The sequence below is a fragment of the Cervus canadensis genome, chromosome 15 (assembly GCF_019320065.1).
Source record: "Cervus canadensis isolate Bull #8, Minnesota chromosome 15, ASM1932006v1, whole genome shotgun sequence".
NCBI lineage: Eukaryota > Metazoa > Chordata > Mammalia > Artiodactyla > Cervidae > Cervus > Cervus canadensis.
In genome coordinates this window covers 68,486,355-68,504,032 of record NC_057400.1, presented here as the reverse complement: position 1 = coordinate 68,504,032, position 17,678 = coordinate 68,486,355, and the positions used below count along the sequence as shown (strand labels likewise).

Below are 17,678 nucleotides of genomic sequence, written 5' to 3'. Positions count from 1 at the left end.
CAAAGTATTGGAGTTTCAGCTTCAGCATCAGTCTTTCCTATGAACACCCAGGACCGACCTCCTTTAGGATGGACTGGTTGGATCTCCTTGCAGTCCAAGGGACTCTCAAGAGTCGCCTCTGACTGTTTTACATGCTCTTTATACTGAAATATGAGAAGTCAGTCTATTTAAGCAACCAAATTGCCGATTTGCTATTGTTATAAACAAAACGGAAAATGAAAGATGAATTGATTTTTATTTTTTAAATTGATTTTTATTATTATTTTTTTTTTAAAGTAAGGGGGTTGCTGAAGATTGGCGGCAGAAGGGTACGACAGAGGATCAGATAGTTGGATGGTATCACCAACTGGATGGACAGGCGTTTGAGCAAGCTCCAAGAGTTGGTGATGGACCGGGAAGCCTGGCGTGCTGTAGTCCGTGGGGTCACAGAGTCGGACACGACGGAGCGACTGAACTTAACTCAAGGGCCTTAGCCTTCCTGGGACGTCACGCAAGGGTACTCTGAAAACGGAGCCCTAAAACCCCGCAGTCGGGGTCAGGGGAGGTTTCTGCACAATCCACAGACGGTCCCTTCGGGCCCGCACCCTCCAGGGTGAGACGGGGCGGAGCCCGGCGGGGCGGGGGCTGGCGGCGGCCGCACTCTTCCTCCGCCGGGGGAGGCGGGCCCTCCGCCCTTCCCGCCGGCAGGCCGCGCCGCCCCCAGCCCTCCTCCTGCGCCCCGCGCCATTTCCGCTACTCTCGCCCGAGGAGCCCCGTCCCCCTCCTCCCAGGGCCGCGCGCGGCTGACCCTCGAGCGGCATGAGGCTGCGCCCCGAGACGTGCTGGCTGCTGCTCTGGCTGCCGCCTCTGGCCGCGCAGCCCGCGGGCGCCGAGCGCTGGGAAGAGGAGGCGGCAGCCGTCTCAGGTAACCGCGGGCACGGGCTGCGGGCGCGCGCACGCCGCCTCGCTCTCCGGCCTCCTGTCGCCCTTCCCCGTCCGTCCCCGCCCGCCCAGCACCCCGGCCCGGCTTCCGGCGGCGAGCCAGGCTCCCCGGCGGCGGCGTCTCCCTCCTGGGTTAAGGCTCCCTCCGCGAGCGCGGCCTCCCTGACCGCCTGCTTGGGCTTCCCTGGGCTCTGCCGGGGACTGGATTTCAGGCTTAGAGGCAGCTGCAAAGGTCATTCTGGCTCAGTTCCCACGGTTTTTTTTTTTTTTTTTCCATTTATTTTTATTAGTTGGAGGCTAATTGCCCACGGTTTACAGAAGCGAGCAAAGCCCAGAGAAGTTTTGATTTGTCCAAGGACCTGAGGACAGGTCATTGTTACAGATGATCCTTGTCTCAAGGCTTTCAACACAGGACATTTGTATATATCAATTTGGGTCGAAAAATCTTTCTCCGTCTAGCTGCAACTTTGGACTCAAGATTAGGGATGGTAAAAGCTTAGCTTTAGAACTACACTGAAATTCTGCTGCCCTGACTAGTTCTTTGACCTTGAGTCAGTCAAGCCACTACTGGTCACGTGTAAAAAAACACGGATAATAATATTTCACAGGATTGTTGGGATATGTAACGTGTGCACGATGCCTGGTACAGAGAAAACAGGAAATGGTAGCTGCTGCTGGTGGTGGTGTGGGCTATCTATGGAGTGCTCTCAAGATCCTGACTCTGGGCAGGGCAAGAGTTCTAACTTCAGTTCTGCTATGAGCTTAACATTTCTATTTCATTAATTTCCCCCATTAAATCCTTTAAAAGATCTCCAGGACTCACTGTCCACTAATTTCTCTTCCTCTTTGCCCACCTTCGGTTGCAAGGGAGGCAGCCAGGTTTGGGCTTATAGGTGGGGAAAGCTGCCCCCCTCTGGTAAAATCCGGATTGTGTATGAATGAAGGCAATTACCAGATTTTCAGCTGGAGTTGCCAACTCCTGGTAATCTCACAGTGAAGTACTTGGGGGTCTATTCTAGATCCGCTTTCATTGAATAGAAGTTTGTCAAGTGTTTACTTTGTACTGGGCAGTGTTAAAAGTGCTTTGATTGCATTATCTTATTTAATACCCATAGTGGCCCTATAGGGTAGGAACCATTTATATACCCATTTTACAGAAGAGGGCTTGGTAGTAAGAGAGGTAACCAGTATATACTGATAAAAAAAATAAAGCACAGATCTGTCTAAGAAAGAGTTTCGGAGCATGGCAGCAGCCAGAACATTGTAAGTAGCCTGGACCAGCATCCAGAACTTTGATTTCTTCTTGGGTCATTACATTCAGCCACTCACTTGTAGAATTACCTTGGTCCAGGCAGATAATCTTTAAGGGCTATAGTTTTCTCATCAGTAAAACAAAAATCTTCTATTGCTGAATGTTCTCCAATATTTTCCTTACCTTTTTCTCTTTATAAGGAAATCTTTTTTTTTCCATTAATTTTTTTTTTTTTTGGCTTTGCTGGATCTTTGTCACTGCTCAGGCTTTTCTCTAGGTGTGATGAGCAGATGCTGCTCTTCGTTGAGGTGTGCAGACTTCTCATTGTGAAGGCTTTTCTTGTTGTGGAGCACGGGCTCTAGGATAGGTAGGCTTCTTTAGTTGTGGCCCGTGGGCCCTAGAATGCAGGCTCAGTAGTTGTGGCTCACAGGCTTAGTTACTCTGAGGCATGTGGAATCTTCCTGGACCAGGGATTGAACCCACATCTCCTCATTGACAGGCAGACTCTCATACACTGCGTGCGCTACCTTTTCTTTACTTTCATTTGCCTCAATGAACCCATTATTTTTTAGGTTTTTACTGTTACCACTTTTAGTGTTGACACTGTCAACTTTATTTTGCTAATCAGATCATCTGTAAATGCTTTTGATCTAAGATGTACAGGATGCCCATTGAGCTGATAAAATTCTAGCCCATAGCTAAGAAAAATGGCAACTTCTATATCGTTACGGTAACACTTGCTGTTTCAGATGGACTTCACAGCTCAAACTGAAGCGTCCTGGACAGCTCTGGTGTTGGAACCCCCGGACTAGACCGTCTGGGTCTGAGAACCATTGCTGCTCAAACAGTTTTATGAGAAACTTGAAATCAAACCGCTGGTACTTTGTTATAAAAAATAGGGCCCAGCTATAATGTGAGATGCTTGGATTAGATGATACTTCCTATTCTAGAAATCTGTCTTCAAAACACACACCCTTCCATGGAATGGAGAACATCCAGAGTGAGGCCAGAACAGATTCTGGCTCCCCATTTAGAGGAAAGTCAGAGGCAATTGATACAGGAGGGGCAGATAGTTGTCTGCCTGAGAGGAAGAGGACCTTCAAACCAAAAGTCACCAGGAGTTTGGAACCAGCAGGCAAGGTCCTTAGATGAAGTTCAGACCACTGCAATGAATTTCCAGGATTGAACCATAGTGATAGGCCATTTGAAACCACAGCTTTCAAATTCATCCCTGGGGAAGAAAATCAATACTTGCAGTTAAAATCAGAACAGAATGTGCATTCGCATGTGATAGTTTCAGTTTCATTCTCTGTGCACCTTCTTGGAGAAATGAAAATCAAGATTCATATTCAAGCCAGGTTAGAAAAACAAGTATGGTTAATAGAGAAGTTCCTTTGTAACTTTGATACTACCTGCTATTTAGTTTGAATTTGAGCTTACAAAACAATACCCCCAAAAATCCTTCCACCCTGTGAACTCTCAGGAGTTCAAGTTTATTGCTTTTTAACTCTTCTCCCTCCCTTTCCTTACCCCAAAAGAAAAGCAGTCATATAGGCCAGATGGGGAAAGTGGCAGCCTGATTTAATAAGTGATTTTATTATTCTATTATAATTTCATCTGAAGATATTTTTTTCCCATAAGGGCATGTAAGGTTAAATTTTCAGAAGGAACATTGCTGAAATATTTTTACGTTGGAGATTGTTTAAAGTCTGCAAAGACCTGAACAGTGTTTGTGCTTTTTATTTTTAGCATATTCCATAAGTAGGTTTAAGTACTACCTGCCCTTTTTTGAAGTTTTGACTGAATATTTTTACCTTAAAAGAAAAGGTAAGTTTAGTTTACAACTAAGCTCTTTAATTATATCCTTATACCTTTAGGAAAACTAATAAATGACAGATGTAGTACAAAAGAGTAATTTTAAATTTATTGGTTGAAGCAAGTGATGTGAAGCGGTCTCTTTTATATTTGATGTGGTCCTAACGTTAGAGTAAATATTTTCAAATTGAGTGGTATTTTAAGTGAACTAAGGGATCTCAGTGGTAAAGGGAACCCTGACTCTAACCCTTTGATAATGTAAAGGACTGAGCTCCGTCACAGCGGTTTGGGCACGACTGGCCCGAAACCCACTGTTCTCTGGAAGTCGGGGCTGTCGGAAGGTTCAGGAGAGCCTGCTGGGGGCTGCAGGTGTTTCAGGAGGGCCATGCTCGGTGCTGGCCTTGCTGGGTCGTCACAGTCAGGATGGCACTCGGGGTCGGTCTTGCAGATGCTCCCAAGTGCTTGGGAACTGAGGCAGGGCTGGGCCGGCCCACACTTGCAGACCATTCTCCTGACCTGAATCAGGCTTGAGGAAGTGAGTACCCAGGTTACAGGGGTGGGGGACACCCGCTGGGAAGGAGATGTGTTTCAGCTCCGGGGGAAGCAGCAGCTCTTTCTGGGCAGGTGTTACTCTCTTCTGACCCAGTGAATGATTGTTATGACATTTGTATGAATCCCTAGAAGTTCCCTTATGTTTTCTGGATTGCCTTGTAAGGGCATGTTGCTGTTATTGTGATATATTTCCATTTGCCCAGTCTACCACCAGGAAGTTCCAATGTTACCTGAATGAATGGGCAGAGACCGAGGCTGCATGAATCAATGACACCTGCAGACGTGCCCGCAGCCTCATAGCCTTCAGTGTCAGGGCTTGAACAGGTGACAGAGTTCAGCTAATAGTCAAGCTGGCTACAACAGTTTTTGTTTCCCACCCTGAGGCAGAGGTAGAGGAAGTAGAAACTGCCTAATGAAATGTCTCTAGAAGATAACTGAAAGGAGGTGAGGCCTAGGACATGACCTTTATAAATGATCTAAAATGAGAAGACCTGGTTCCCTCTAGGAAGGCAGTAGGCCAGCTATGTTAAGAACCTTAATTGTCAAAGTTGCTGTCTTACGCTGGTCCAACTAGTCCATGACTTAAGGCTCCTTGGAGTGAATTCCCTTGGAGCGAGGGTTGCGGTTTCTCGTGGTTTGAGTTTCTAGTTCCTTAGACAGTTAGGAATTCTTGCGTGGGTTGACTGAGATGCAGTCGCCTCAGGAGACAGGTGGTAACAGAGCAGCCAGAGCACATCACGAAACGCCAGCACCTCGTCTGTGATGTCTCCTCTGCTGTGTGAAGTCAGCGTCAGTCTCACGGCCAAAGCCAGACGTCGCTCTGGAGAATTCCAGGGGAGACACTGTTTGCAGCATGCTCTTAGTAGTGGGTCTGCAGGTGTCAGAAAGCAGGGCAGCCTGCCTCTATCTGTGCTTTCCTTAATCCAGTTGAAGACCAGGTGACATCAGAGCAAGCGCTCGTCCTCCCGCTGGGAGGTCCCTTACACAGAATGCGCTGATGTACCATGTCAAGTCCAATGACAGCAAGCGGATTCCCACCGCTTGCTTCCCGCTGCCCTCCTCTGCCTGGTGAGGAGAAATAAGATGGTTCCCAGCTCGAGAGATATTAAGGGTTGGAGCTCTCATCCTTTAGTTCAAGGCACATGGATGCTGGGGTAGGGAAGAGGCAGTGGAGCCTGCGGGTTCTGTGGGTGGGATGACCATGGTGCAGGCTGGGCAGATGTCCAGCATCAGGTTGCTTCAAGGGGAGCCTGGAGAGCACCTTCTATTATGGTCAGTACTGGCCAGGCTCTTATGAAGACTGGCCACTATAGGGAAAGAGCAAACTAGCCGAGATGGCGTAGTTAGGCTCTCTTGCCCCGCGTTTTGTAAATGATGATGATGTGACAGCTGAGATCCCTTATAGCACTGCTTATCACAAGGTACCCAGTTAGCTATGGGCTACTTTTGTTCTGTAAGCATATATAAGCTCCACCTGAAAAAGACCTCGTGGCTACGTTGTGGCTGTGTTATGTCTGTGTCCACTGCGTTATGTCGTCTGTGTCTGCTGGGTCAGCCAGAGGAGAGAATACGGCGTGTCTGCAGGTCCTATGGCTCCTCGAGTTTTCTTCCAGCTTCCCTGCTGGTCCCTTGCCTCCCATGAGTTCAGCAAACAGTAGCACAGTGAGATAGAGCGAGACAGCCTTGCCTTCACTAGGTCAACTCTGCATGCCCAAATAACCCACCAGTCCTCTGGAATTACAGCACTCGTGTAAAAGACGAATACTTCAATGTTGGGATCCAGTAATGAACATGCCGTGTCCTGAACTTCATGAAGGGAGAGTGTCAACTAAAAAATATGTATGTAATACGAAGAGAAGAAAGCAGAGTAAGAAGGGAGGGATTGGAGTGTGCCGTTTCAGACAGCAGGGTCAGAGAAGGCCTTGCTGAGAAGGGGACGTCTGAGCACACAAACGTTACCTACTGGAAGGAGAAACTCTGCCAAGGTCTGGGGAAAGCAGTGGCAAGCAGAGGAAACTGCATGCAGGAAAGCTTGAGGCAGGGGCAGCTCATTGTCCTGAGGACAGGGTGACCAGTATGGCCGGAGGGAAGGCCAGAGGTGCCTGGGTCCCAGGAAAGGAGAGCAGGTTTTGCTTTGAGAAGTCGTTTGGGGAGGGGGTGGTTGAGCAGGTAAACGATGCGCTGTGATTGATGTTTCTAAAAGGTCCATGTGCTGGTAAGAGGATAGATTGTGGGGCGGGGGGGTGGGGGGGGTGTGAATTGAGGTGGTTCTGGAGCCGACCAGCTAGCAGTCCTTTACATTCATCCAAGTGCATGAAGCCACCGTCTGGACGACAGGAGCATTTACTCCTAAAGTCAAGCTATTGCACTGTACCCAGACTGCATCATCTTGCTCTTAGCTGAAGAGTTACAGGTATCAAATGATTTAGGAGACAGTCTTAGGACCAAAATGGAAAAAAAACCTCAGTGGAAGGTAGTGTTTGCTTGTGAAGCCCAGACTCCAGCATTTCCCCTGCCCACAAACAAGCCCACTAGCAGTTCCCATACTCGTGTGAACTGACTCAACCTGTGAAGCAGTGGAACTCTCTGAGAGAGAGCAAGGACCCTGGGAGGACCACCGCAAAGGCCTTACAGTGGGCACACGTGTGGTTTGAGGAGGAACTCTGAGGAAAGAGCAGGCCGGGGTTCACATTCTCATGATGGTCTGGGCTGCTGGGGACTCCAGATCACTCTTCACCTGCCTCTCCCCCGCCTCCGAGTGTGCTCCCTCCGCAGTGACAGGCAGGGATCCCCTCTTTTATTGGAGACTCCCAGCATAAAGATCTCCACTCTAACTGACTGATTCCACGCTGTTCCTTCCTGGTCATTACTGGTTACCCAGTCCTTCCCCAGCTTTGGTGTAGCAGGTGGTTCTGGCTTCATTTCAGATTTTCCTGGAGAAACAGCTGATCACACTCTCCTTAGAGGAGTCAGGGGTTGGCCTGTGGTTTCTCTATGTGCCCTGTTGATGTTCCATATTTGACAGATGCAGTGGTGGTACCCTGTCCTGGGTCCAGGACTGGCTTTTGATTTTCATCTCCCTTTATTTAAATTCAATAGCAGCAGCTGCAGAGTAGAATGAACCCCATTACTTTTTAATTTGGTTGTGCAATTTACTACAGTCATTTACCATCTGTAACACAGCACTCGACTTCTCTCTGTTTTACTGTGTTTTGCTGTATTATATATTACATACTATATATTATATATTGCCTAGAACACACACATATATGGATGTACTGCATCTGTTTTGAGCCAGACTTCTCCTGTTCTCCAGACCTGTCATCTTTACCTAGTCCCATCAACCAAGACTCAGCACATCTAGAACTGAACTCATGCCCTTTACACTGGACAAACTTGCTTCTTCTCTGGTATTCCTTATGTGGATAAGGGGCCTCACCATCCCCCCGCTCACCAGAACCATCAGGTTACCTCTGAATCTCTTAAGTCTATCTGATTCCACTTCCTAGGTGTTCTTTGATCTGCTCTTTCTCCCTCCGACTTAGTTCATTTCTTATTCAGATTGCTTCGGGAGCCTCCACAGTTCTGCTTGCCATGTTCTTCCCCTCTGACGTTTCACATGGCTTCCAGAATGCTCTTTCCAAGACCTGACTGTGTTCTCTGTTCCCACAGATGCGTTCTCTGCCCTTGTCTCCCCTGCTCAGTGCCAGGAAGCTGGCCTCTGGGCTTCTTTGCCCTCTGGCTCCCACGGGGTCTGGCCGCTGAGAGAGTGATGGGCGGGAGGTGGTGGGCAGCAGTCCGGGCAGTGTCTGCGTTCCCTTGGATTGCTGTCCTCGCAGTTCTCACACCTCCAGTGACAGCCTTTGCCATCTCAGGCCTAGGAATGTTGAAGGCTTTCTGCCGTTGTTGGTGCCTGGGAACTTCGTGTTCCTTGTTGCTGATGCCGTAACCCTGTCCACATCTTCACTGAACTCTTCTCAGTTAAACCCTCTGGCGCGTCAGCAGTTTCCTGCTGAAGCTTTGTTTACCTAAAATCCCTCAGTGCTCCGCTTTCAGCCAGAAGTCCCTGTGGCTCACTGTAGTGATAACTGCTGCTTAGCTCTCTATCTGCTGGTGTTAAAATGTCCTCATGGATTCCCTGCATTCCATCCTCGTGAATGGCTAGACCACTTCCATCATTTCCTTCATCTCTGTGGATCTGTGCACACTTGTCATCCCCACCCCCTGACTTCTAGGTCACTGCGTCCAACTGTGATCAGTGGTCCACTCACATTTCCTGCTCTCTGGGAAGCCTCTTGAGTCCTTGTCCTCTCTTTCAAGACTGAAGACGTGCCTGTTCTCTTTGCTATTACAGTCCTTCCATCTGTCATGTGACTGCTGATAATGGACTGTAATATTTTTGTCTCCCGCTAGGCTGGAAAGACTGAAGGACTATAATTACTGCATAGAAGAATTTAATGCTCATGAACTATAAAAGCAGCCATCATTAACCCTGTGAATAAAAAAGAAGATTTGGGGCAATTATATATTTAGGAAATATATTCTCTTTTCCATCTCTCAGTTTCTAGGTGTAAAGCTTTGAAGGAGATGGATTTAATTAAAGCTTCTCTGTCAGACTGTTACTGCTACAATCAAAATTCCCAAGTGAAATGGAAGTATATATGGTCAACTGTGCAGGTAAGAGCCTACTTTCAAATTATGTCTTAGGAACAGAGAGTTTAAAGGTACTATTTCAAGAGTAGAAATAGACATAGAGTTTTTGTGTGACATAGAGCTATTACCAATAGGAAAGCGGCCTGGAGAATCACACGGTAGTTCAAGCAGAGGGATGTGGTAGAAACATAAACTCTCCGTACTCTTCATCAGCCCTTCTCCATCTGCTCCAAGTAAATATACTGTATGATGCAGTGTGCTTGCTGTTTAGACATGGCTCAGGACAACATCCTCTCACATACTTTCCAAAATAATTGCTATCTCAAACCTTTCTATATATATATATTATAGAAATTCTGAACTTACCTCTGATCTCACATATGGTCAAGATAGTCATCCTGGAATGCCAAGTCAAGTGGGCCTTAGGAAGCATCACTACAAACAAAGCTAGTGGAGGTGATGGAATTCCAGTTGAGCTATTTCAAATCCTAAAAGATGATGCTGTGAAAGTGCTACACTCAATATGTCAGCAAATTTGGAAAACTCAACAGTGGCCACAGGACTGGAAAAGGTCAGTTTTCATTCTAATCCCAAAGAAAGGCAATGCCAAAGAATGCTCAGACTACTGCACAATTGCACTCATCTCACATGCTAGCAAAGTAATGCTCAAAGTTCTCCAACCCAGGTTTCAATAGTATGTGAACCGTGAACTTCCGGATGTTCAAGCTGGATTTAGAAAAGGCAGAGAACCAGAGATCAAATTGCCAACATCTGTTGGATCATAAAAAAGCCAAGAGAGTTCCAGAAAAACATCTACTTCTGCTTTATTGACTACGCCAAAGCCTTTGACTGTGTGGATCACAACAAACTGTGGAAAAATCGTGAAAGACGGGAATACCAGACCACCTAACCTGCCTCTTGAGAAATCTGTATGCAGATCAAGAAGCAACATTTAGAACTGGACATGGAAAAACAGACTGGTTCCAAATAGGAAAAGGAGTATGTCAAGACTGTATATTGTCACCCTGCTTATTTAACTTATATGCAGAGTACATCATGAGAAACACTGGGCTGGAAGAAGCACAAGCTGGAATCAAGATTGCCAGGAGAAATATCAATAACTCAGATATGCAGATGAAATCACCCTTATGGCAGAAAGTGAAGAAGAGCTAAAGAGCCTCTTGATGAAAGTGAAAGAGGAGAGTGAAAAAGTTGGCTTAAAATTCAACATTCAGAAAACTAAGATCATGGCATCTGGTCCCATCAGTTCATGGCAAATAGGTGGGGAAACAGTGGCTGATATTTTTTTGGGCTCCAAACTCACTGCAGATGGTGACTGTAGCCATGAAATTAAAAGACACTTGCTCCTTGGAAGAAAAGTTATGACCAACCTAGATAGCATATCAAAAAGCAGAGACATTACTTTGCCAACAAATCTCCATCTAGTCAAAGCTATGATTTTTCCAGTGGTCATGGATGGATGTGAGAGTTGGACTATAAAGAAAGCTGAGCACCGAAGAATTGGTGCTTTTGAACTGTGGTGTTGGAGAAGACTCTTGAGAGTCCCTTGGACTGCAAGGAGATCCAACCAGTCCATCCTAAAGGAAATCAGTCCTGAATGTTCATCGGAAGGACTGATACTGAAGCTGAAACTCCAATTCCTGATGCAAAGAATTGACTCATTTGAGAAGACCCTGATGCTGGGAATGATTGAAGGCGGGAGGAGAGGGAACGATAGAGGCTGAGATGGTTGGATGGCATCACTGACTCAGTGGACATGAATTTGAGTAAACTCTGGGAGTTGGTAATGGCCAGGGAGGCCTGGCATGCTGCAGTCCATGGGGTCGCAAAGGGTTGGATGCAACTGAACTAAACTGAAGTGCCAGGAATTATTCTAAGCTCTCAGGATCCATAAGTGAACAAAATGGATCTCTGTTCCTGTGATGTTAACACTCTCAGGAATGTGGGGGTAGCTGGGGTGGTAGGGCAGGGTTAGCCATGTGTGTAAAAGAGGAGAAAATTATAAAACTGGTAAGTGCTATGAAAAAAGAAAATGTAGAGTAAGATAAGTAGAATGACAGAAGCAGGAGCAAGTTGCAGTATTGAAAAGAGAGGTTGGGGGAGTGAGTTCTCATCAGAAAGGTGACATTCGAGTGCGCTTTCAGTGATGTGAGTCACCCAGCAGGAAATCTGAGGAAAGTGTTCTCAGCTGGGGCAGAGCTGGGACATCATCTGCGTTGGTGGGCACATGAACTGCTTTGTACCGTTCCTGATAACTTAACACCACTTTGGTCACTTGCTTAAGGTGGTGTCTATCGGTTTGCAGTTTTACTACTACAAAATGACTATTTTCACCTCTGTGATGAATGAATATTTTGAGGGGATAATTTGAGACTAGGTATATATTCTGTTGCTCGTCAAACTTTCACCCTCTAGTTTTATTATCCATTGATGATGCTTGCCTAAATCAGTTATCATCAGTGTTTATCAAATGGTGCTTTTCTAATTCCATTATTCCTTCGACAGCCATTGGCATTCTTCTGTAAGGAAGAATTTACTTCTCCAATTTATTTAGAGCCATATAGTCTCATGGATTGCCAGTTCATTCACTGGACTACAGTTCATTACTTCTGTTGTTTATTTTCATATTCATCTTGTCCTGGATTTGGCCAGTAAGAGCCCCTTCAAACTAGCTCCTATGACTTTTACCTTGTGTTTATCATTATTTGAGCAGTTCTTTACCTTCTGGCAAATAAGATGTTCCCAGGCTTACCCTGTGATTTCTTAGACCCAGCTCTGGAGTCATACATTTTCTGAGGAGCCTAAGTGTTAGGTATTACTACTGGGTATCATTGTCAAATGTGTGTGTACACACACATACACATCTGTACTCCTGTACACATAACTCATCCTTCCGTCCTTCCTTCCCCATGCATTCTTACCTCTCCAGTACCACTGGATTCATTCTAGTCTTTGTCCTTTCCATCTCTGTAGCTCTCTTCTCGGATTGTGAGAAACATGGTTCCCATTATCCTCAATATATTGATTTATTTTCCTATTCCTAGAGTAATTTCAGGGTTGCTAAGCCATACTGTTGTGAAAAGAACTAGTAACAAGAACTCAGCATTTGTTTACAAGGTTTTATCCTCATAGTTTGCACCATCTAAATACTAATGGGGTTACAAATCTAAATACTGTGCTCAGAAGTTACTTGGGTTCATGCATTCCCACCCATCTCCCTTAAATCTGGTTATGTTATTCATTTGGGATACATTTGTTCTTATGTGTTACCATTTCAGAGTTTTTCCTCATCCTAGTGGATTTTATTGTCATTTTTTTTTTTAGCTTGTACAATGTTAAAGTCAAAAGGGTACAATATTAAAGGCCCAGAAGTCAAACCTACACAAAGATGTTCTCAGAGAAGTGTCCCTCCATCTCATCCCTCTAACCCTTTCCTACTCGATACATGTGGGGAATCAGTTTTCTTCTCTTTCCTGTGTTTCTTTTTGCAAAAGAAGCAGTGAGGCATATTTATAGATCATGCTTAAAGCCATGAGTCTAAGCAGTGAGTTTAGATGGAGAAAAGGAAAGGACCAATGACCGAGACTGGGCCAGTTTGCTATTAGGAGATCGGGGGGATGCAGCAGAGGAGAGAGAGAAGGACGAGCAGAGTGGGGAGGTACCCCGGGAGCCCCAGGAAGCGCGGCAGGGACAGGGGGTGAGGGCCCAGCCGTGCCGGACTCTGTGGACGGGTCAGAGGACGACAGGGAATGCGCTGACCATTCGGTTTAGCAACATGGAGGTCGCTGGTGACCTTGTCAGGGGCAGCCTGTTGGGAACGAAAGGCTGATTGAAGTGGCTAAAGACAGAAAGAGGGGAGAGGAACTGGAGAATGCAGAAGAATTTTATTGCAGTGGGAAGCGGGGAAAAGGGGTGATGGCTGGAGGGTGAAGGGAAGTCAATAGAAGGTTTTCATGTGTGTGTTTTTTTTTTTAATGAGGAAAATACTGGCGTGTCTGTAAGCTGACGGGAATGGTCTAGTAAAGTGGGAGGCGGTTCTGGTGGGAGGTCCTTGAGCAGCCGAGTGGGTCGGATCCAGGGCACAGGTTGGGAGTTTATCTTTAGAATGGAGCATGTCAGTCTCCTTGTGGTGGGAATTTCCTCCGAAATGCACAAGCCGGAAGCAGAGCATGTGCCTGCAGTGCTGACAGGTGGGGAGATACGGGGATAGGAGCCCGTCGGGTTCTCCTGGATCTCTTCCGTTCTCTGTGAAGTTGGAAGGATCCTCAGCCAGGAGTGAGGAGGGGAGGAGTTATTGGGGTATTGAGGACAGAGACGCTGTGAGGTTGGGGTTGAGAGAAGGGAAGAGTGGCTGGACGGGAATGTGTGGTGTGAGGGCAGGCAGCCCTCTCTGGCCCCACTTCAGGTTCCCAGACACGGGTGGGAAGAAGCACTGCTGGTTTTTCCAGCGCAGTGGTGCAAATGCAAAAGTGGGACAGGTGGAGGGTTGAATTTTGCGAGTGAGGATGACAGAGCAGGAGGGGCACAGACAAGGATACATGTGAGGGATTGTTTCATGGTGACTGATCATGGAACTCAGCTGGAAAAGAAGGGGCTGAAGCCAGGATATTGGAAGGACAGGATGTGTATATTGTGTAAATTTAATCCCAGAGACATATAACAGGAAGTAGTATTTGGAGAGCGACGGTGAGCCAGGAGCTGAAGTCCCAAGAGGTTTGGGGTGGAGGTAGATTGTGGGTGATACCACCTGATGCCTGAGATTCAGGGCTGGTGCTCTCACTCCCCTTTTCAGGCGCGACCTCTCCTTGGACACAAAAGAAAGGGGGATAAAGGCAGCAGCAGAGTGTTGTTTAATGGTCCTTGGGCTGTTGGCCTCTGCTTGGCATTATGGATGGCGCTTTGCTGCGAGAGTTGAGTAGGGCCTGGGGTTGGGTCCCTCTTCAGAGGACATGGTGACAGAAGCCTGAAGCACATGTGCTCAGCTGATCCAGAAGATAGAAATGTTTTTTCTCAATCACAGTGGAAACGGTGGAGAGATAAATCCTCTTCTCATGAGGTTTATAACCCAGTGGTTTGCTGCCCATTATTTCCTCTCATCTGTTTGCATGTGGCCTTTGGTCACAGTAACCTGCTGGAAGAGGGTGTTAAATAAACCACAACTCGGGGAGAAACATCCGCTCTCAGAAGTGTCTGTGCTCCCGTATGTGTTGACTAAACCCAGAAAGCCAGGTCCATCCGTGGGATCAGAACGTGACCAAGTTCTCTGAGTGTTCTTTACTCAGCCAGTTCTGGGCTCGCTCTCTTCCTTTGCTCATGATTTTAAGAAGCTGATAAGAAGTTCTAACTTCTCTGTGAATTTGTTGATTCTCTTTTCATAGGTGAAAATCACCAGTTCAGGCCTGCTCAGTGTTGTATATATCACAGAAAAGTATAATTGCCAGTATCCAGAAACCATTCTATCCATCATCAAATGTATGATTCATAACTTTTGGACACCAGAGGAGTCTAATGATATAACCATAATCATCCATCCATATGGAGAGACTGTCTGTTTCTCTGTGAAGCCAGCCAGGAAGACATTTATCTATACAATAAGTGTGAAACAAAACAGTAAGTCTGTTTTTATTACACTTGATTTTCTGGGTTCAGCTTTTCTGGAGTGACATTTCAGTAAGTTGACTGTCTTTCACTAACTGCATTGACACAAAATCTTTGTTGTGTGTCTTGTGTTTTTTTTTTTTGCTCCAGTTGTGGATTTCAAACTGTTCTTTGTATTTGTGGTGGGCATCCTCCTCTTCTTTTATGCAAAGACCTTGAGTCAGTAAGTATTCATTTTTACTTTCTTAATTTTGTGAGTCAAAAAGAGTAGAACAGGAGGACTGCCTGGTGATCCCGTGGTTGGGACTCTGGGCTTTCACTGCCAAGGGCCCGGGTTCAGTCCCTGGTCAAGGAACTGAGATGGCATAAGCCACAGGGCATAGCCGGGAAGGAAAAAAAAAAAAGAGTAGGACCCTTTGGACCTTGTGCTAAATATTTCCATACTAGTTGTAGTTCTTGCTTTAGGTTTTGCCAACAAGAGGTCTCAAGATAGTTTTGAAAAGGTTTTTAAAACCAGCGAGAGTTATTTGTATAACATGGTATGTTCCGGTTACACGGTGCTTTCACATGCATTATTTTGTATCATGTATCAGTATACGTTGTTTTAACTGATCTGTTTCCCTTAACAACTATGTGAGCTCTGGATTAGTATTCTCATTTTATGGATGAGAAAACCAGCATCCATCGTTACAAGGCTAGCCTTGCCAGGGCTGAAATTCACACTCAGGTTTTCTGACGCAGTGCCTTTCTCTCTGACATTTGTACCACCTCCTAGATTTGTGACTCTGATACGGAAGGTTGAATTTAACATATTATCCTGATGCTTTGTTTCTTATAACTTCTTTTTTGAAAAATTTCTTTTCAATAATATTTTACTTCTTGACTTGCTATTCTGGACATTGTTTATTTTTGAGCTTTTTGTTAGAGCTTAAGAGTGTGTCTTTAATGTCCTCCATGGTCTTAATAAATTATATGTTGCTTGCATAACCTGAAGAGTAAAGCTTGGACTCAAAGGAGCTGGCCTGCAAGCCTGATTCCTCCCAACTGGCAGATACAGATTTGAGGAAAGTCTTTAACTTTTGGTGCCTTTTTCCTGCCACGTAAAATTGAGACATGGATAGCTATTGCCCATGGAGTAGGAAATGGCATCCCACTCTAGTATTCTTGCCTGGAAAATCCTCGCAGGCTACAGTCCATGGGGTTGTAAAAGAGTTGGACATGAGTGAGCAATTGAGCACACACGTAGCTCCTATACAGGGCTGTTGTGAATGCATGTAAAGCTCTCGGACACGTGCCTGCCACATGATAGGTGCTCCAGCAATCACTATTGGACCAGATTGTGAACACAGAAGATAACTCAGACGTTCTGTTCTGAGTCAGTGGCAAGCTATTTACCATAAATTTCAAGTAGAGATTTCACTTTTTAAAAGTATAGGACATAATTAAACCTGCCATCTTAGTTTTTCCTCTTAATACTCTTTATGGATTCTGTCCAATTCAGCATTTCTAATACTGAAAGTGTGACTTGGCATTTACCTGGCTTTTTTCTGGTCGTCTTGACAGAAGCCCTGCTTTCTTCTACTCTTCGGGGACTGTGCTAGGTGTTCTAATGACATTAGTCTTTGTCCTGTTGCTGGTGAAAAAGTTCATTCCTAAGGTAGGTATATCAGGTACAGATGAATTAAAAAATGGAAATCAATGATCTCATAAACATGAAAAATTGATTAAAATTAATTCATGTTTATTATGACAGTTCCTAATTTCTGCATTGTATAAACTGGCTTAAATTGTCTTTTCTTAGAGATTCTATTTTCATTTGTTACAATGTGTAGGTTTCAGTATTAGATTTTGGCCATACTTTTTTTGAGACCCTTTTATTTTCTAGATAGTGCATCTTTCTTATGAGTGGTGGGGACTCATCCTATGCTGAATGAAAATTTCTCTTGGCATAGTTGAGGAATGTCATGATGCTGAGCCATCAGGGCCTTGACAAATAACGTTGCAACACCTGGGGATTTCTTCACCATTATTAGTTCCCACAAAGCACCTTCAATAAAAAAATGGCCTACACTTAGTTGAGGATACATATGTATCAGTTCATGATGCTAATGTTGGGTTTACTCTGATGAAAGCTCACAACACCAGCATTATTTTGAGATGAATTTATCCTTTAGAACAATGTTTCTCCAACTGTAATGTACATGCAAGTCACCTGGGGTCCTATTGAAGCACAGCCTCTGACCCAGGAGTCTGCTGTCGGCCTGAGAGGCTTAGTTCCTACCAGATTCCTACTGACGTCGAAGCTGATGGTGCGTGGATCACACCTTTAGTGAGACTCGAGAAGAGGGTCTTGTCTTGACTTCAGTGTAGTTTGATATACAGATTTCAAATACAAAGGGTTTTATTTGTTTACTTCTACTTTTATGAGAGTGAATGAACCAAAAACCATGTGATTTATTTTCTTCCACACACAGTATAGCACCTTTTGGGCGCTAATGCTTGGTTGTTGGTTTGCTTCACTTTATGTTGTGGGGCAACTGATGGAAGAGCTGAAGAGACTGTGGTATGAAAGCAGAATATATGTATTAGGTAGGTAAAGATTTAAAAAATACAGTCTGTTATTGGTAAAGTGAAAAGTACAGCCAGGGGCCTTCTCTTGACATACGCTCCAGCATTCAGATTTTCATTTTGAACTAAGGAGAAGAATTGTTAAAAATAATATTTTATTCCCATAGTTGGTGGTTTCAGTTCATTAGATATCATTTTAGACTGTTTCTCTTTGACATTCTTCCTAGTTTTCTACTCTGATGATCAAAAGAGCAAAGCAGTATTTGACCTTTTTGACTGCATATGTTTTTAAATTGCA

General features: G+C 45.2%; 1 protein-coding gene across 5 annotated transcripts in view; it reads left to right on the top strand.

Annotated features, from left to right (window-relative positions):
- Positions 1 to 669: 669 nt before the first annotated feature.
- NEMP2 (nuclear envelope integral membrane protein 2) overlaps positions 670 to 17,678 on the top strand; it is a 33,702-nt gene continuing 16,693 nt past the window's right edge. For 4 of the 5 annotated variants that reach the window (XR_006273225.1, XR_006273224.1, XR_006273226.1 and 1 more), the window contains exons 1-6: positions 670 to 904; positions 9,102 to 9,217; positions 14,593 to 14,824; positions 14,963 to 15,035; positions 16,376 to 16,469; positions 17,287 to 17,401. Coding sequence is in view for 2 of the 5 variants with exons in the window: in XM_043488249.1 (XP_043344184.1) it covers positions 799 to 904; positions 9,102 to 9,217; positions 14,593 to 14,824; positions 14,963 to 15,035; positions 16,376 to 16,469; positions 17,287 to 17,401 (736 nt within the window). In the remaining 3 variants the exon portion in view is untranslated. Of the gene's footprint in view, positions 905 to 1,153; positions 1,177 to 9,101; positions 9,218 to 14,592; positions 14,825 to 14,962; positions 15,036 to 16,375; positions 16,470 to 17,286; positions 17,402 to 17,678 lie in introns of those variants that run through there. The other variant, XM_043488251.1, reaches the window with a different exon arrangement.